Here is a 17,773-nt window from a genome sequence, read left to right as displayed (position 1 = left end):
ATAATCCCATGGAAGTTTGCATACCCGATAGTGGTACAACGCACAATATTCTCCGAGATAACAAATATTTTTTTGGAATTAAAACCAACAAAAACAATTGTGAATACAATATCAGGTCCTGTAGATTTGATTGAAGGTTGTGGAAAAGCACATTTTTTGTTACCCAATGGTACAAAAATTTAGATAAATGATGCTTTATATTCACAACCATAAAAGAGAAATTTGTTGAGTTTTAATGACATATATTCTCATGGGTATGATATTGAGACAATAACTGATGAAAAATCAGAAATATATGTGTCTTACCACATATAAATCAGGAAATAAATGTGTGGTTGAAAAATTATCAATGCTCTCTACTGGATTGAATTATACACATATAAGTCCAATCGAATCAAATATTGTGGTTAATAGTTCTTGAATGTAAATCATGTTCTTTTGAAAAACTTATTATAAGACCATCATCAGCTAAAATCCAAACAGAATCACCCATATTTTTTGAGCGTATTCAGGGTGATATTTGTGGGTCAATTCATCCACCATATGGACTATTTTGATACTTTATGGTATTGATCAATTCCTATAGCAGATGGTCACATGTATGCTTATTGTCAACTCGAAATGTGGCATTTGAAAGATTAATAGCTCAAATAATAAAATTACGGAATCAAATTTCCGATTATACAATCAAGAAAATAAGACTTGATAATGCTAGAGAATTTATATCCTAGACTTTCAACGACTATTGTATGTCGATGGGAATCACTGTTGAACATTCATACACAAAATGGATTAGTGAATTATTGATTAAAAGTCTACAATTGATTGCTATATCAATGATTATGAGAACAAAACTCCTTATTTCTATATGGAAACATGCAATTTTACATGCTCCTGCATCGATTCGTATCATACCAAGTGCATATCATAAATACTCTTCATTGCAGCTTGCATTTGGTAAAGAACCAGACATTTCTCATCTAAGAATTTTTGGATGTATGGTGTATGTGCCTATTGCACCACCTCAACGATAAAAAATGGGTTCTCAAAGAAAGATATGTATTTATATTGGTTATGATAGCAATCAATCATTCGATATCTTGATCCTCAAACAGATGATGTGTTTACAACACGTTTTGATGATTGTCATTTTAATAAAAAAATCTTCTCAATGTTAGGGGAAGAAAAAAAATACATCGAAAAAGAAATCACATGGTATGTAACATAATTGTTACATTTGGATCCAAGAACCAAACAATGTGAAAATTATGTACATCAAATTGCATTTGCAAATAATAGCAAATCAAATGCCAGATGTATTTTTAGACACAAAAGAGGTAACAAAATCATATATACCTGCTGTAAATGCCCCTGCTCGAATTGAAATGCCAAAAAAACAAATTTAAGACACTCATGATGTCATAAAACGCTTGAGCGTGGAAGACCAATCGGTTCCAAGGATAAAATCCTCGAAAAAGAAAATGCATAGAGAAACACGATGATAACAACATAGAAAATGGTGTTTCGGAATAAACACCTGATGATGAAAATATTATGTCAGAATCCCAAACTAAAGAGAATCGTGAAATCTCTATCAATTATATTAATACTAGTAAAATATGGAACCCTATATATTGATGAAATATTTTCTTATAATGTGGCATGTGACATCATAAACAAGAATGAAGATCATGAACCAAAATCTTTTGGTGAATGTAAAACTCGGCATGATTGGACAAAATGGAAAAATGCTATCCAGGTTGAATTGTATTCGCTAAATAAACGTAATGCTTTTGGACCTATAGTCCTTACACTGAAGGTGTAAACTTATTGGATACAAATGAGTTTTTATTCGAAATCGAAATGAGAAAAATGAAATAGTAAGATATAAAGCTAGACTTCTTGCACAAAGTTTTTCTCAACGACCTGGAATTGATTATGAAAAAACGTATTCTTCTGTTATGGATGCAATTACGTTTCGATATTTTATTAGGTTGGCAGTGTCTGAAAATTTGAAAATGTGTCTTATGGATGTTGTTACAGCTTACTTATACGGATCACTTGATAGTGATATATACATGAAAATCCTTAAAGGATTTAAGATGTCTGAAACACAAAGTAACCAAGGAATTTTATGAAGGATATTCATGTTAGGACACTCACAACAAGCCCTTGTATGCTCAAGATCAAGCAATGGCAGTGGAATAAACAAAAAATTTCAGAAACATTTTCTGTTTTCAGATTTGATGCTTACTTGAACATGTGTATGGTTTGTGCAACTTGAAAGCTTAAATGAAGAGAGATTAAGCTTATACCTACAAGTGACAATCACTTGTGATGGACTCCAACTTATTCTCAAAAGAATAAGCTCTTGAAGTGTCTCTTAATCCTCAAGCAAAACAGCAACACAATATGAAATTTTCTGCACCAGAATTTCCAGAAGCTATGTTGAGTTGTTTGGCTTCGTTCTTGGCTTGATTCACCTTGGATATACTTCAAATTAAGTCCAATACTAGATAAGAGTTCCTCTATGGTTTTGCACTAGAAAAACCAAAGAAATTTTTGAAGAGAATGGGGTAAGAAGCACAAGAACTCAAAACAATTTTCTGCACTTGTTCTTCTTTCAAGAGATGCTCTCTAGATTGGAGTGTAATGGCTTGTGTTGATTATATGAATATAATGAAGTGTCCTACACCTCTACCAATGTGGGAAGCACATGAAAATCAGTCCATCAATAATATGGAATGCATGTGTGTTGGTTTATTAATTATTCATTATATATATATAATATGGTATTGCATGTGCCATGTTGGACAACACTTTGAAAACCAATATTATATATATGTGTATATATATATATATATATATATATATATATATATATATATATGCATATATATTTTATAATCAACAATTGGACTTCTTGTCATACAAGATCCAATGCATAATGGACTTCAACAATTCAAGTCCATTAACATACACTTAGGTTTGAATAATTCAAGTCCAATAACACTCACTTGGGCTTGAACAATTCAAGTCCAATAAAATTCATTAGGGCTTAAATAATTCAAGTCCAATGATTTTAATAAATATAAAATAAATGGAACACTTCAATATATTTTATATGTTTCTCTTGATTTTTCAACTATTGAAAATAATAAGCGTTTAATCCAATTAAACGTTGGTCATTAAATTCAACCATTGAACTTAACTATCTCAACGGGATTCTCAAATCTAGTAATTGTGTGACCCTCAATGGTTCAGGGATACAACTAGTCGTGGGTTCACAACCTTTGTGATTTGGAATAACATTTATTACTTATGCGGGCTTACCCTTCTTGCCCTATTCAATAATCAACTATTGACTATTGAATGTCATAACAATTATGATTAGATCCATCGAATCATTGTAAGAGCGCCTAGCAACATCGCCCCATGATTCCCTAGGCATCACTGATGGTTAGCGTACAGTACGGTCCCTTCATCTCATATATCCCAATTGAATCGAAAACCATTGGTATATCAAGAGTTGCCTACGATTCAATAATTATATGACATCATTTTGGACAATGCATAATGGTATCGTATATGAAACTAGAGAAACCATTTCCCTAAAACATATATCATGCTCTGGCCAGAGACTAAATACATTATCATTTCCTTAGATCATATAGGATATCCACATTTCTCAAATGTGTGGTGAATCTCCGACTACAACCACTGACTCTCATGTATGTTATAGCTACACCCAACCATGCCACTGTGATGCTCTCCTGGAGACAGTAAGATAATCAAAGTGTAGTATTAGTACATAGAGCCTAGTGTTGTCCCGGGTCATAAGGACTAATGGTGTACAACCATAATCAGGACTTTATCCACTCGAAAACTGATAAGCACTTGGAAAGTCCTACAAGGGTAGTTCTGTGAACACATCCTATGTGTCACCATCTGTATGTTTCGGACATCCTGTGTTCATTACCAATGAAACGTGGTACTCCACATCACAGATGATAGTCTCAATCTCAAGCGACCCTTATCCTTCTTTTGGGCGGCTTAATCGACTACGAACTATGTTTAGAATATAAAGTGGAATAAAGATGTGTTTCATGACTACCATCCAATGATGTCTCATCTTTCATGCACTATAGTATATTCAAGGTCTTTATCAATGCATCTTGCATGAGTATTGAGATAAAGATTGCCATATAAATAGAAGATAAATTGTATTAAATAAAGATTATTTTTACATAGAGTCAATAATGTCTTGCCAAAAGTTGGCCTTATGGGCACCCTCTCTAACATTTTATTATGTGAAATTGCAAAGAACATTATATGGGTTGAAGCAATCCGACCGAATGTGGTATAACTGGCTAAGTGAGCACTTGATGAAAAAGAGATATGTAGATGATCCAATATGCTCTTGTATTTTCATCAAGAAAACAACATCCGGATGTGTAATTATTGTTGTATATGTTGATGATTTAAACATCGTTGGAACGAATAAGGAAATTCAAGAAGTAATGATGTATTTGAAGGAAGAATTCGAAATGAAGGATCTTGGAAAAACCAAGTATTTTCTGGGTTTGCAAATCGAACAAAAAGAATGAGGAAATTTTGTTCACGATAAAAAATTATACAGAAAAGGTCCTTAAACGTTGTAATATGGATAAATCAAATCCATTAAGTACTCCAATGGTTGTAACATCATTAAACATAAAAAAGATCTATTTCGTCCATGTGAAGATGATAAAGTTATTCTTGGTTCAGAAGTAACATATCTAAGTGTCTTTGATGCACTTATGTATCTTGTAAATTGTACTAGACCTGATATATCTTTTGCTGTAAATTTATTGGCAAGATTCAGTTAATAGCCAACAAAGAGGCTCTGAAACGGAATCAAACATATATTCCGTTATCTACGAGGAACGACATATTTGAGATTTTTGTATTCCAAATATACCAATCAAAGTATCATTGGTTATGCTAATGCTACATATTTATGTGATCCACGTAAGACACGTTCCCAAACTAGATATGTATTTATTCGTGGAGGCACTGCAATTTCTTAGTATTCATAGAAACAAACACTAGTAACAACTTCATCAAACACGCCGAGATCATTGCATTACATGAAGCAAGCCTTGAATGTGTGTGGCTAAAATCAATGTCCCAACATATCCAAACTTCTTGTGGATTATCAGTAGACAAGAAGCCAGTGACACTATATGAATATAATGTTGCATGTGTTGCTCAAATGAAAGAGGGATACATCAAAAGTGATAGAACCAAACATATCCCCCCCCCAAAGTTCTTTGTCTTCACTCAAGAGTTTGAGAAGAATAAATATATTGATATCTGTTACATTCAATCAAATGAGAACTCATCAGATCTCTTCACAAAGGCGCTTCATACGACGATATTCAGAAAGCATATATATAACATTGTGATGCGCAATCTACGAAATATGTGAAGAATCGTTCGTCTTAACATGAGGGGAAGTTTACATGGCTGCACTCTTTTTTCTTACTATGATTTTTATTCCACTGGATTTTTCCTAGTAAGGTTTTTCACGAGGCAATATAAAACACGTAATAAAGACAGTCATCATATCACGATCATCATCACAAGGGGGAGTTTTGAAAATATGATATTATTATTATTTAAATTTAAATGTTGAAGGTTGAATATTGAGTTGTAAAATATGGAAAATTAGTGTGTGATGATGTAGATGATGATATATTATTTTTTGGATTAATCTTCAAATGAGATCTATAAATAGGTTTTCATTTGTAATGAAAAATACAATTGAATTAAGAGAAAAAAATTTGTGAAGTGTAGAGTTTGATATATTTTGAGTTTTGGAGTTTTTATTTTTTTCCATAAATTTTTACTTTTTCACAACAAAAAGTAATTTTTTAGATGGAAAATTTAGGGATTTATTTATAATTGGGAAAATTGCAAATTTAGTCTGGTATGTTTGTCACTTTACGATTTTGATCTTATATGTTTTCACATTTCAGTTTTAGTCTTGCATGTTTTGATTTTTGACAATTTCGGCCATTTTTATTCGAAAATGCTTATGTGGTACTGTACACGTTAGCTCCACATCAACACTGAATTGATGCCACATCAGCGCCACGTTGGAAAAATGACTAAAATTACCAAAAATATAAAAATAACGAACTAAAATTAAAATATAAAAATATAAAAAACTGAACTCGCAAAATAACAACGACAAAAAAAACCATATTTCCATTTATAATTTATCCTTGGAAGAACTCATCGGATTAGATTTTTTTTAAAAAAAAAAACACAAAAACTTGACACTCGGACATTAAAAAAAATTCTTTCACCGTTGCCGCCACATGGTTTGGCTATGATTCTTTGGTCGGCCACCGGTTTTCGCTTTTAACTATATATTCTGAACCCTCTCGTCGAGGGCTATCTACCAGTACCCATGTTTTTACTTTTATCGCGATAACCGCAGAGCCCGTCGCACCTCCGCCGCACCTCCGCCGCTTGGTTTAGGCTGTTTGGAGCTTGAATTTGAAGCTTTGAACTAGATCCGGAACTTTTAAAGGTAAATCCAGATTCTAGGGTTTTCGAAATTTAGAATTTTGATTCATTTGAATTCCAGTAATTAATATTTTATATATTATTGTTTGTAGGGATCATGTTTGAGCCGATTGGAGGTATTGATAATCTTTCAAATTAATTTGGATTAAAATTTGAATTTCAGATTTATTAAATTGGAGTTTTTGAGTTTTAGTGTATAATAATTGGATATTCGTATATTTGGATGTGTATACTTATATTATATTAGAATTATCGTATACTGATTTCAGAATTTATTGGCAATTTTCGGAAATTTCAGTTTTGTTTTTTTGGATATTTCGACAGTTTTATATTTGACATTTGGACATTGTTAGGATATGAAATATGAATTTTGGAAACTTTAGTTCGATTTTAGAACTAGTTTTGATAAACTCTTGGATTATTTAAATGAAATAGGATTGGTGTGAAATAAAAGATCTTGCCCCCGGATTGGATTCTTCGAGAAATACTTTAAGATATCTTCTGTGATAAATTAAGTGGCTTGTGGTACGTATGAACTGTTTTCATTCTCTTTTCATTTATGATTTATCACTATTTTTTCATTTTATGATTTATATCAACGTCTTTCAATATTTTTAATACTGGATATTCTGGCCGCCGTCCACATAGGTCATGTGCCACCGCAACTGGCAGATCCCAATCGAAAGTACTTAGGTGCTGTGATGGCCAATAGAGATGATGCCAGTGAACCAAAGACTGCGGTAATGAAGGATGAAGAGTTGGCGTGTTTTTGCAGAAAAAAGAAGAATGATTTTTTCCCCGAATCTTCTATTGTGTTCGTTGGTTTAAATACTCAGCTTTATCTTGTCAAAGTTTAAATTTTTTTGTGCAAAATGTCTATAATTTTAGAGAATGTAGAGTTTCTTCAGTTGATTCCTTCTACATGCAAAATCTATCTCTCCCATTTTTTTTCCTCTCTGAAATCATCCATATTTTTGAACCAACATCTTATTTTGCGATTAATTGAGGTTGGGTATAAAACTTTCCTGAACCGGTTGCAAGAGATTTTGCTACTACTTTTTTTGTTGAATTGAGGGGAAAATGAGGAGATTTTTGTATTTAATCAAACTCAGAATAGCTCTTCTTATATCTACACAGGTGTCCATCAACCCTCACATTTGTCATTGCAGCAAGAGATGTACGAGGAAGAGACAAAGAAAATGTCTTCCTCAAGAAATGTTTTTGGAAATTCTTTTACGTCTTCCGGCTCAAGTGGTTCATAATGTGATGAAGCATGTTTGCAGAGAATGGAACCTTATGATCAGTGCCAAAGATTTCATCCAACACCATCTTCAGAATTCAACTCGTGGAATTATAATCCAGGAGGTCTTTCCGGCTTGCCGTCGCGATGTGATTTATGTGGAAATGCGACGAGGTTGTCTGGAGATATGTAAGTTTGACTATGGATTTGAATTCCTATTATGGACTAGCTGTAATGGTTTAGTGGTGGCCCGTGACCTCAGAGATTCACATATTTATTATGTTACTAATCCCTTGACAAAATGGCGGACTGTACTCCCTCCAAATTCCAGGAAGATGGGGAATTATTCCGGATTTGGTTTAGCATTTGTTGAGGCTTCCATGAAGTATAAAGTGGTGTATGCACGTGGTAACGAACGACATTGTAAGCCAACACAAATGGCAGTGCTAACTATTGGAGTTGATAAAGTTTGGCGGCATATTGACATAGGACACTCATCTCTCGCAATTAGGAGGACTTTACCATTAGTTACTGGAGGCTATGTACACTGGATGGGCGAAACTTTTGTTTTGACTTTGAATGTAGAGAGTGAGACCATTCGCTGGTTTCCTTTGCCTCCATTTCCCAAAAGAAGCAGAAAATTTTTACCTATGGGCTGTAATTTATCCTTTCTGCATAAAACCAATGAGTTTATGATGGAAGTTTGGGAGATGAATCCAGAAACTGGAGAGTGGACAATGATTCTTAGACTTGATTTGGAACCTTTGAGATACCATTTTAAGGACTTGTGTGGCAATTATGCCAAAGTGGTTCCCTTTGGTTGGTTAGCAATTAGAGAGGTCTTGGTCTTCAGTACCGGATACCCTCAGACAAATTGTGTGGCTTATAATGTCAAGACAAGAGAAATTCAATCGTTCGAGTTGGGCACCACCTTCAAATCATACCTTGTTATACCTCATGTGAGCAGCCTGGTTTGTTTGGAAGGATGATTTTAAGTTAACAGAAAAGGCAAGAAGCAGAGAATTCCAATTTCAAGATTATATGGCTCCTGACATGCTATTCTAAATGGGGGTGAGTCATAGTTTTGATTTGATTATTGAGTTACTGAATTCTTAATTGATGGAAGCACATATTCAGTACATGTTTGTTTCAGTTGCGTCCGTGTATGTGTTTTTTCTCTGCTCCTAGTATTGATGGTAATACTTTTAAGGAGATATCTCTTTATAAAATATATGTAGATGTTTTGAATTAAAAAGCGTCCGCACTTGAACTTGATAGTCTTGAACCCAGCCATGATCACAATCTGCTGCAAAATGTGAGTCGCCCTCAGCATGATGCATGAAGTCTTTCCTAAGAATTTGTTTTGATATGTTTAACTATGTAAGAGACGAAGGAGTTGGACCTCTTACATCAAATACAAACTCTGAATTCAAAAATTGTTATCATCCTACAATTCTCAACTCATCTTCAAAATCAAATACAAGATTGTACAGAGATCAACAACTTTTTGCACACGAAATCTTGCTCTGACAATTGTATCCCATAACAAAGCTCAAGTTCTAATTGAATAAATCAGGTGTACTAGGAATCTTAATTCTACGCATATTAAGTTTTTACACACACAAACTAACGCTTACAATTTGTATCTCTTTGCAAAACTCAAGTTCTAGTTGGATAAATCATGTGTGTTGGGAATCTCAATTCTATATATATATTTCCCCAAAGCTCTCACTTGTGGGTTTATAGATCACAATTCTGTATACTCGATGACTCTGCTGATGAGTATCGGTCTCCGACTTTTTTAACCGTGTTTGATGATGAACTGGTGGTGCTGTATGATGATCGACCAGAGTCTGCAGAAACCACACTGTTTAAAAATGGTGGTTGATTTGGCTCGGGGATTTCGCAGTTTTCGTTCACAAGCATTCAAACCAGAGTCTCCATCGACGGCCTCTGAGCAACAGAAGCCTGCGCGCAAAGAAGCCCGATTTTCAGCAATTTGGAGACCTCCATTGCTGGAAAATCACCTTTTAGAAGAGGATCCACTGTCTCTGTTAATCTATTTGTCTCGTAGAGTTTCCATACCTAATCCCAGAACAATAAAATAATTAATAACTTACATTACAAGATAAGAATCGGAAGAAAAAATGTATTGAACCATTAGAAATTGTGGGAAATTACAGTCTTTAGAAGGGAGCTGGAATCTTCCTCAAATGCATTGTTCTTCCTACCGCAAACAACTTCAAGAACCAACACCCCGAAGCTATAGACATCGGCTTTCTCAGTAAGCTCTGCCTTCCCTGCTCGGCATACAAGCTTTAACTTCTCTATTCGCCTTCGCCAAACACTCCCCACATCCATCTCTGCTCAGAGTCTTCCAGCACTCCGCCAATCCAAACACGCCCTTAATCCCATCCGCCGCGTGCCCACCATTCGCAACCGCAGCAGCAGTTAGATTATCCATCAGCTCCGCCGCATTCTTGCCGAATTCCATATCATCCCGCACACCCACACCCACGGTGCTGTTGCAATTCACGTTATCCCAGACGGGATCGGTTCTTTCATCGAAAAAGCTGTAGTTGTCGTATCGCAGGAAGCACCCGTCCAGAAATATGCGGCCGGAAGGCGAAGGCAGGCAGTGGGGAAGGCGGGTGCGGCTGGCGGCGTAGCACTGAAGGCAATCGTCGTGAGACAAGTCTCTGTGACACTGAGCGAGACTGTATATCGAAATATCGTCGGAGTGCACGGTGTAATTCCCCCAGTCGTCCGCCGTGACGAGCTGCGAAGCGATTGCATTTCTTTCACGAAGAGAGGAATATAGCTGCTGTTCGGCACCGGAGGTGGTTTTCCGCAGAACAACCCGGCTTCGAAAATTCTGGGATCGGAGAAAGAAAAAGGTGGAGTCTGGCCGAAGAAGATGAGGATGATGATCCATGCCTGGTTGGCAAAGTTTTGGATTCTTGAATTCATTTGGGAACTTTTTTATCTGCTTTGCGATCACAGAAGTATCCAGTTGATGATTCCAGCTGACATTTGAGCTCTGTTCTGTTCTGTTCCTCTTTTTTTCCCACCGGGGAAGATGATGAATCAGTGTGACAAATATGAATGATACTATATTGTTATTTTTTTATGATTGTGGTGTAGGGAATATATATTGAAATACATTGGCGAGAATTTTTTTTTTCTTTACAATTTTTAAGAAACGATATTCATATACAACAACAATAAGTCAATAACAATATGTTAGAAACTTTGCGTGTTTATAATTTTAATTCTTCTTCTTTTTTCAAATAATTGGGTTTACATCGAATATTATATCAATTACCACGAATTAATGAGGTACAACAATAATCGTTCTCGTACATTAAAGATTAAACAATTACAGTGTATATCAAATTATCAATTAACGTTTTACATATGAAAAATATGAATCAACATATTTTAGAGTTGCTATTTAATTTTCATATATTTCTCGATACTAAAAAGTCAACCCCATCTTACCTAAAAAGGAATCAAATGGACTTTGTAGATGTGTTTTTGTCTAGTATTTCGTAAAAATGGACGGAGACCTACAAGTTACAAAATTAATTATTAAGTTCAATTAAAATAGAGAATGCAAACAAATAATAAATGTTTTCAAAATTAATTATCAATTAGAATTCATAAAAAGAAATTACCTCCATAATAAAATAATATTTTAACGTGATGTTGGAATATTTTATGAAATTTGCAATGGTCACGCAACGGTCCAATCTTATTAGGGATTTCAAACGACGGGCAATGTTCAAAACATAGCCGCTTAAATGGACCTTGTCTCCTGGATCAACGCACAATTGGACAAAAGGACTCTCATTTATATCAAATCTTCAAGAGTTTTTCATTTGATCGAAAGTTGACCAAAAATAAATAAAAGTGAAAAAAGAGAAGAAAATTAGTAGAGCTGTCGATTTCTTGTGATCCACTTTCCAAAAAATAAATATTTCTTGTCAACCACTCTTCTGTTTTTTTTTAAAAAAAAATTATTTGAATTGAATTTTAATCCTACAAACCAATAAAATCTAGAAGATCATTAGAAAAAAAGACTGAATTGATGTTAATATCCTCCATTCCTACGTTAATAAGTGGAAAGAAATTTACATCGGTGTGTTCGAATTGGTGGAATAAAACGTTTGATTAAATGTAAGAAGTTCAATCTCCGACATATTTTTTGAAACCAGTTACATAAAAATTGTATGATATCTTTTTTGTTTTAAGAGAAATTTGTACGCTGTCATTTACTTTACTAATATGATTTAAATGTAATTATGTTAAATTAGAAAATTACCCAAAATCGAAGAAAAGATAACTGCGGGTTAAAATAGAAAATAAATCTTCTTAATGGAAGCAAGGACCACGAGAAGTGTTCTTTTAGAAAAATTATGGAAAAGTTTGAAACTTCTCAACTTAAGATAGTCAATCATTCACATTTTTTTAAAAAAGGATAGTCAATTTTTCATGCTCTATTCCATTTATTTGTTTTTTCACACTTATCAATCAGAATATATACACTTTTATTTGCACTGCGTTTGGTAACTAAATTTAAATAGGATTGAGGATAAGTTTTTATGTTATGATTTATTTGATAGCTTCTGTTTTTTTAATATCAAACCGACATAATATATTCTAAAAAGAACTAAGATATATTAAAGTATGTTAATAAACTCTTGTCTCACTCTAGTATTACTCATCTTTGTTTTTATCCTACATGTTAATTCTATGAATACTCTTTTTTCCCAAACCTAAAAATCACACCGCCATGTTCCGACCATGGTAGAAGAAAAATGCTTCATTAAGAAATCTTCCAATCGGACTTTTAATTATTATTATATTATTAAATTTAAAAGCCATGAAGCTGGACTCGTGATTAATAAATACGCCTCCCCGGCTCCAGCTAATTAATTGATTATATATATGTCTTGTTTTCTTTACTAATAATATACATATGTAATTGTAAACTAAGTTTTACAAAAACGTAAAATCATTTTTAATGAATTTAATAAAAGAATAAAATAATAAATGTGTTCATAAACTTTATATTAATTCCAATTTTTTTTCTTAATCCACGTGGAAAAACAAAGATATACATTATGACTAGAAATATAGTGTCGATATTGTAATGTAAGTCAGTAATACAAAAAAAAAAAATCTACTATATAAACATATGAGCACCAAAAATAAAATTTTCATGATTATTTAATTTTCTTATATTTTCTCGAACTGGTGAGGATTGAAAGTTATGAGATCAGAAAGAGTGGCTTCAAATGTCTGCTAGAATTAGGTTGAAGAAATAATAGTCAAATTTATGTTGTATATGCGGATCATGATTACAAAGAATAAATAAAGAGAGGAGGAGACATTTAGACAAATCAATAATCATGTTTTTCTATCTATAATAATTATTACGACTATATATATATGTCTTTATTTTTTTAAAAAATACCTTTATTTTTTAAAACATGATTATTATATATATTTTTTATTTTCTCTTTTCTCAACATAGAAAAATCTCTAAATTAATAATTTTCTAAAATAATGTTTTTTTTTCAGTCACGACTTGAGTTAATTTATTAAATCAATAAGATAATAAATTTTTGAATTTTTTTATATAAATATATGATTCCATCAATATCATCAATCAAATATCCTCTAAAATTACAAAATACAACTATGTCAAATTAGTAAAATGTGATTTCATTGTTATTGTAACTTTTTAGTTTTTAATATTTTATTTGTTACATAAATCACTGAATAAAAAACCTCACATGCCGATGACGTAAAACTCATCTGACATAAAGGTCCCCAAGTGTGGATGAGGTTTCGAGTTCGAGACCCAATTGTGTAGCAAATCCCCCTCCTCCAACTCAAAAAAAATAAAAAATTAAAAACCTCACATCACATGCATGATTTTATGAAACCGTTTAAATGTAAAAATCTTAAACGTTTTGGCAATTTTAGACACCATAATCTCACGTTTACTCAAGTTATACAATAATTCGAACTAATTGATTACAAAGTACAATTAAAATTATAAAATTATCTTCACACTTTATTTGAAATTTTTTTTTTCAAAAGTATATCTAAAATAATTTTATAATTAGAAAAATCCCATTTGTAATCTTATTTATACGTGTAGAACGATCTAAAAATTATAATATCACTGTATCATTTACCATTCAAATCTCATGAGCTTGTACCAATGAACCAAAAGATGCACGGGATTAAAATTGATGGAATAATATCAATGTAATCGACCGCTACAAATTAATATACCAACAATGTCTTAAACAGCAAAATCCTGATCAGTTCTTGACAAAAATTTCCAATCTTGCATTCATGATTATAAGATTTCATAGACAGAAATGAGTTTGATCAGATTCTTGCACGAAGGGAGGCTTGGTTGGAGCAGGCAAAATCAAATCCTTTTTAGCAAGAAACTCGACCACTTTCCCCATCGTCGGGCGCAAATCTGGCGATTCTTGAGTACACAACAGAGCAATCTCAATAATTCTTTGCGCCTCATTCAAATCTTCAATGTCAAGCGTTGAATCTATTATACTTGCCACCTTACCCATTTGATAATGCCTCCATGCCTGCATTATTTTCCAAGTAACCTTACAAATATATGAACCAAATCATATTATAAAAGAAGCGCGGTTTTTATGATGTTTGAATGATTATATTACCATGGTGACAAGCGTGTCTAGGCTGTCATCATGCTTATATTGGTTGTTCCGTTCGCCACTCATTATTTCGAGTACAAGAACTCCGTAGCTATACACGTCTAGTTTCTCAGTTAATCGCCCTTCGACGAGGTATTCAGGTGACATGTATCCACTGCAAACTCATATATGACAAGTCAATTCAAAAGAGAATTAAGGTAAGGTAAGGTAAAGAAAAGAAAAGAAAATGAAGAAGCTTACAATGTGCCTGCAATAGCGGGGATTCCCTCTATTTGATCTGTTGAATTGAATCTTGCTAGACCGAAATCCGCGATTTTCGGTCTCAGCTTCATGTCTAACAAGATGTTACTTGCTTTTATGTCTCTGTGGATGATTTGGACCTGGCAATCTTGGTGCAAGTATTGAAGACCTTCTGCAGTTCCTGTGATTACTCCAAGCCTTTTCTTCCAAGTTAATTCCTTATTTCTCTGTTGATCTTTCTTCCATTTGCATCACAGACAAGGTCAGAGTAATCAATAGAAAGAAAAACAACCTTTTTCTTTTGTTCCCCCCCAAAGAAGATCTTGAGTAAACATTATATGATCCTGTTTTGCTCACCGAATAGTATGAGGTCGAGGCTTTTGTTTGGAAGGTATTCATAGACGAGGAATCCATCAGTATATGTGAAGCAATAACCAAGAAACCGAACCAAATTCGGATGATGGGCTTGTCCTATAATGTCTATCTCGTTGCTTATTTCTTGATTTCGAGTGTTCTCTGTTAGAAACAGATGTTTTATGGCGATTTCGCGGCCATCTTGTAAGGTACCCTATTACCGCAAGGAAACAGAATAAATGAGTCCATTAGCTGATACACAACCGCGAAGGGTAATGCAGAAAAATATACACCTTAAATACTTCACCAAATCCTCCTTGGCCAATCTTGTGGGAGTCACTGAAGTTTTCTGTAGCTTTTTCTAATGTTGAGTACTTGAATTGCAAACTCCTGTTTATGGCATCTGATACGATCTGCATTTCTTTAGAGCACACGATTCTTTGAGAATTTTACGTCTTAAATTTTTTGACAAGTTATAGCTAAAAAAGAACCAAGAGATACGCCAGCCAGCGAAAAATTCCAACCTAACATGATAGTTGTGTTACTTACATACCATTTTTGTGTTTCACGTGTTGTTTGAATCGCTTCTCATAAATAGTTGTAGACACAAAATATCCCACGAGAATCGCTGTGAGGCATATCCCAACCGAGCCGATAATGGCCGAAAGAAAAAAGAAAACAGTATCTGCACATAAAATTTGAAGCATTAGTCCCTTTGATGCCATAAATGGATGTAACCAACGAAAAACCTTTGAAGCAAATAACTAACCTTTACTGGAGGACGAGTCTGGCTTATTAACAAAGTCAGAATCCGAGTAACGTAAATAGCAACCGGGATGCAGAACTCGTGCTTCAATTGAGGGCAAGCATTTCAAGATTCCTGTTCTAGCATTAGTCAGGCATTCACTGCATGAACTTTGATTCAAAGTTCTCCAGCAATTAGCCATTCCATATGCGGATACTAAGCCTTCTGACATTTCTTGCCCTTCTGCATACCCATGGTTTTCCGGTGCCTTCCGCACCAACTTATCCATCATTCGTGTCACCAGATTCTTCAAAGTCTTACCACGGCTGTCCTTAGCATCGCTACATCTCGTCTTTATGGATGATATGAAAGAGAAAAAAAAGGAAAGCAAAATCAGTCCATTTGAAGTATTTTGCGGGAGAAAAATCCAAGAACAACAAAAGGGGTGATCCGGGAATCACCTCAAAATCATATCTTAACAACGGTTCATGAAAAAAGCTATAGTTTTCGACCCGTATGAAGCAACCATCATAGAAAACACGGGCGCTGATATGAGGAAGGCAGCCTGGAATCTGCGTTCGAATGGACGTAAAGCAAGTTTGGCATTCATCTCTGGACAAATCCTCCATGCATTGAGCCAGAACAAACACGCGGTTGGGGCGTAAGCCGGCTTGTCCTGTGGCGAATTTGTTTTCCTCCATTCCATCTTGCATTGATGCAATGACCTTGTAATAGTTCTCGTTGAATTGCGATACGTTCTGAGCCCTGTTTTGCTGATCACAATGCTTGAAAACCAGCTGAAGTCGAGGATCTGCCTTTGTTGCATGCTGCATCAAAGAACAGACGATCAAGAAAATAAGGGTGATCCACATTTTATAGATCTCTCTCTCATTTCATTCAGCAAATTTAAAATTTTTTTTGTGTACCAAAGAGAGGTAAAAAGAAAAAAGACTTCAACTACTTCGGTTTTCTCTTTTATACAAGGTTGTTATACTTATATTTAGGAGGTCGAATACATTCGTGGCATAAATTTCTCGTGGATGGAATGCCTCCACAAGAAACAAAAAAAAAAGAAAAAAAAAGATGAATAAACTTAGTTACAAGAAATAATATAACAAAAACCGAAATGGAGCATTTGACATCATAAATAATTGAAGTGTACTAAAATCAACGAGATTAGGCAAATATTGTCATCATTAGTGGTATAAATGTAAAATGCTTCAAAATTCAGTACTTTACCCTTGAGAAGAAAAGAGAAACTGGATATATTTGGGATCAAAAACTCATCAAGAAAAGTTATTATTATTTTTGAAGCAAGAAAAGTTACTGATGTAATATATGTTTTATATATCTATATTTTATACTATATTACTACGATCGATCGAGTCACTTGGCGTAACTAAGTTTGATGTAATTGTATTTTTCGATAGACCAAAAATACCTTATTTTTAAATTACAACAATATTTTATTTTTATTTAATAGGATTATATAAAAACTTATTTTTTATTATTCTAATATATATATAACTAATTAAGTATCCTAATAAATACTTCTTAATATTTATTTATATTTTTATATTTTCAATGATAATTATGACAAAAAAAAAAAGTAATAATATAATATCTGATTTTCTACACAAAAAATTATTCAAAACCAAACAATATTTTTAATATATATATGCCAAGGAGTTACTGGTAAGATGACTTTTTATAAAATATAAAACTCGAAGATACCGAGAAAAAATATCAATAATCTAGCATATTATAAAAATGATATTTTAAATAAAAATATACATCAGAGTGACGACGAAAGCCACATATAGGCTTCGACGAAAAAAGAAAAAAGAAAAAAGGAACGGTTCGTATAAAATTTCGATGATAATAATTACAATAATAATG

General features: G+C 33.5%; 3 protein-coding genes across 9 annotated transcripts; 1 reads left to right on the top strand and 2 right to left on the bottom strand.

Annotated features, from left to right (window-relative positions):
* Positions 1-6,319: 6,319 nt before the first annotated feature.
* On the top strand, positions 6,320-9,028 carry LOC140864789 (putative F-box/kelch-repeat protein At1g13200). 7 transcript variants are annotated; one of them, XM_073269157.1, is made up of 5 exons: positions 6,320-6,580; positions 6,669-6,692; positions 7,012-7,101; positions 7,225-7,390; positions 7,746-9,024. In XM_073269157.1, exons 4-5 carry the CDS (start codon positions 7,278-7,280, stop codon positions 8,803-8,805), a joined length of 1,173 nt encoding a protein of 390 aa, XP_073125258.1. In that variant the 5' UTR covers positions 6,320-6,580; positions 6,669-6,692; positions 7,012-7,101; positions 7,225-7,277; the 3' UTR covers positions 8,806-9,024. The 7 variants fall into 7 exon arrangements, with proteins under 7 accessions (XP_073125258.1, XP_073125259.1, XP_073125260.1 ...); XM_073269158.1 differs by having other exon boundaries at positions 7,225-7,316; positions 7,714-9,022; XM_073269159.1 differs by having other exon boundaries at positions 7,225-7,316; positions 7,746-9,021.
* A 182-nt stretch (positions 9,029-9,210) lies between these two features.
* On the bottom strand, positions 9,211-10,975 carry LOC140864790 (cysteine-rich receptor-like protein kinase 42). The gene is made up of 2 exons (XM_073269162.1): positions 9,998-10,975; positions 9,211-9,901 (listed from the first exon to the last, which is right to left on the bottom strand). The coding sequence occupies exon 1, from the start codon at positions 10,749-10,751 to the stop codon at positions 10,098-10,100; it is 654 nt and encodes a 217-aa protein (XP_073125263.1). The 5' UTR covers positions 10,752-10,975; the 3' UTR covers positions 9,211-9,901; positions 9,998-10,097.
* A 3,145-nt stretch (positions 10,976-14,120) lies between these two features.
* On the bottom strand, positions 14,121-16,746 carry LOC140860725 (cysteine-rich receptor-like protein kinase 46). Its single transcript, XM_073263732.1, has 8 exons — positions 16,336-16,746; positions 15,899-16,226; positions 15,683-15,814; positions 15,423-15,550; positions 15,133-15,343; positions 14,776-15,010; positions 14,539-14,689; positions 14,121-14,445 (listed from the first exon to the last, which is right to left on the bottom strand). Exons 1-8 carry the CDS (start codon positions 16,744-16,746, stop codon positions 14,203-14,205), a joined length of 1,839 nt encoding a protein of 612 aa, XP_073119833.1. The 3' UTR covers positions 14,121-14,202.
* Between the last annotated feature and the right edge of the window lie 1,027 nt (positions 16,747-17,773).

Source organism: Henckelia pumila, chromosome 4 (genome assembly GCF_033568475.1).
Source record: "Henckelia pumila isolate YLH828 chromosome 4, ASM3356847v2, whole genome shotgun sequence".
NCBI classification, from domain to species: domain Eukaryota; kingdom Viridiplantae; phylum Streptophyta; class Magnoliopsida; order Lamiales; family Gesneriaceae; genus Henckelia; species Henckelia pumila.
The sequence above is the reverse complement of the archived record's forward strand: the minus strand, read 5'-3'. Positions and strand labels throughout refer to the sequence as shown.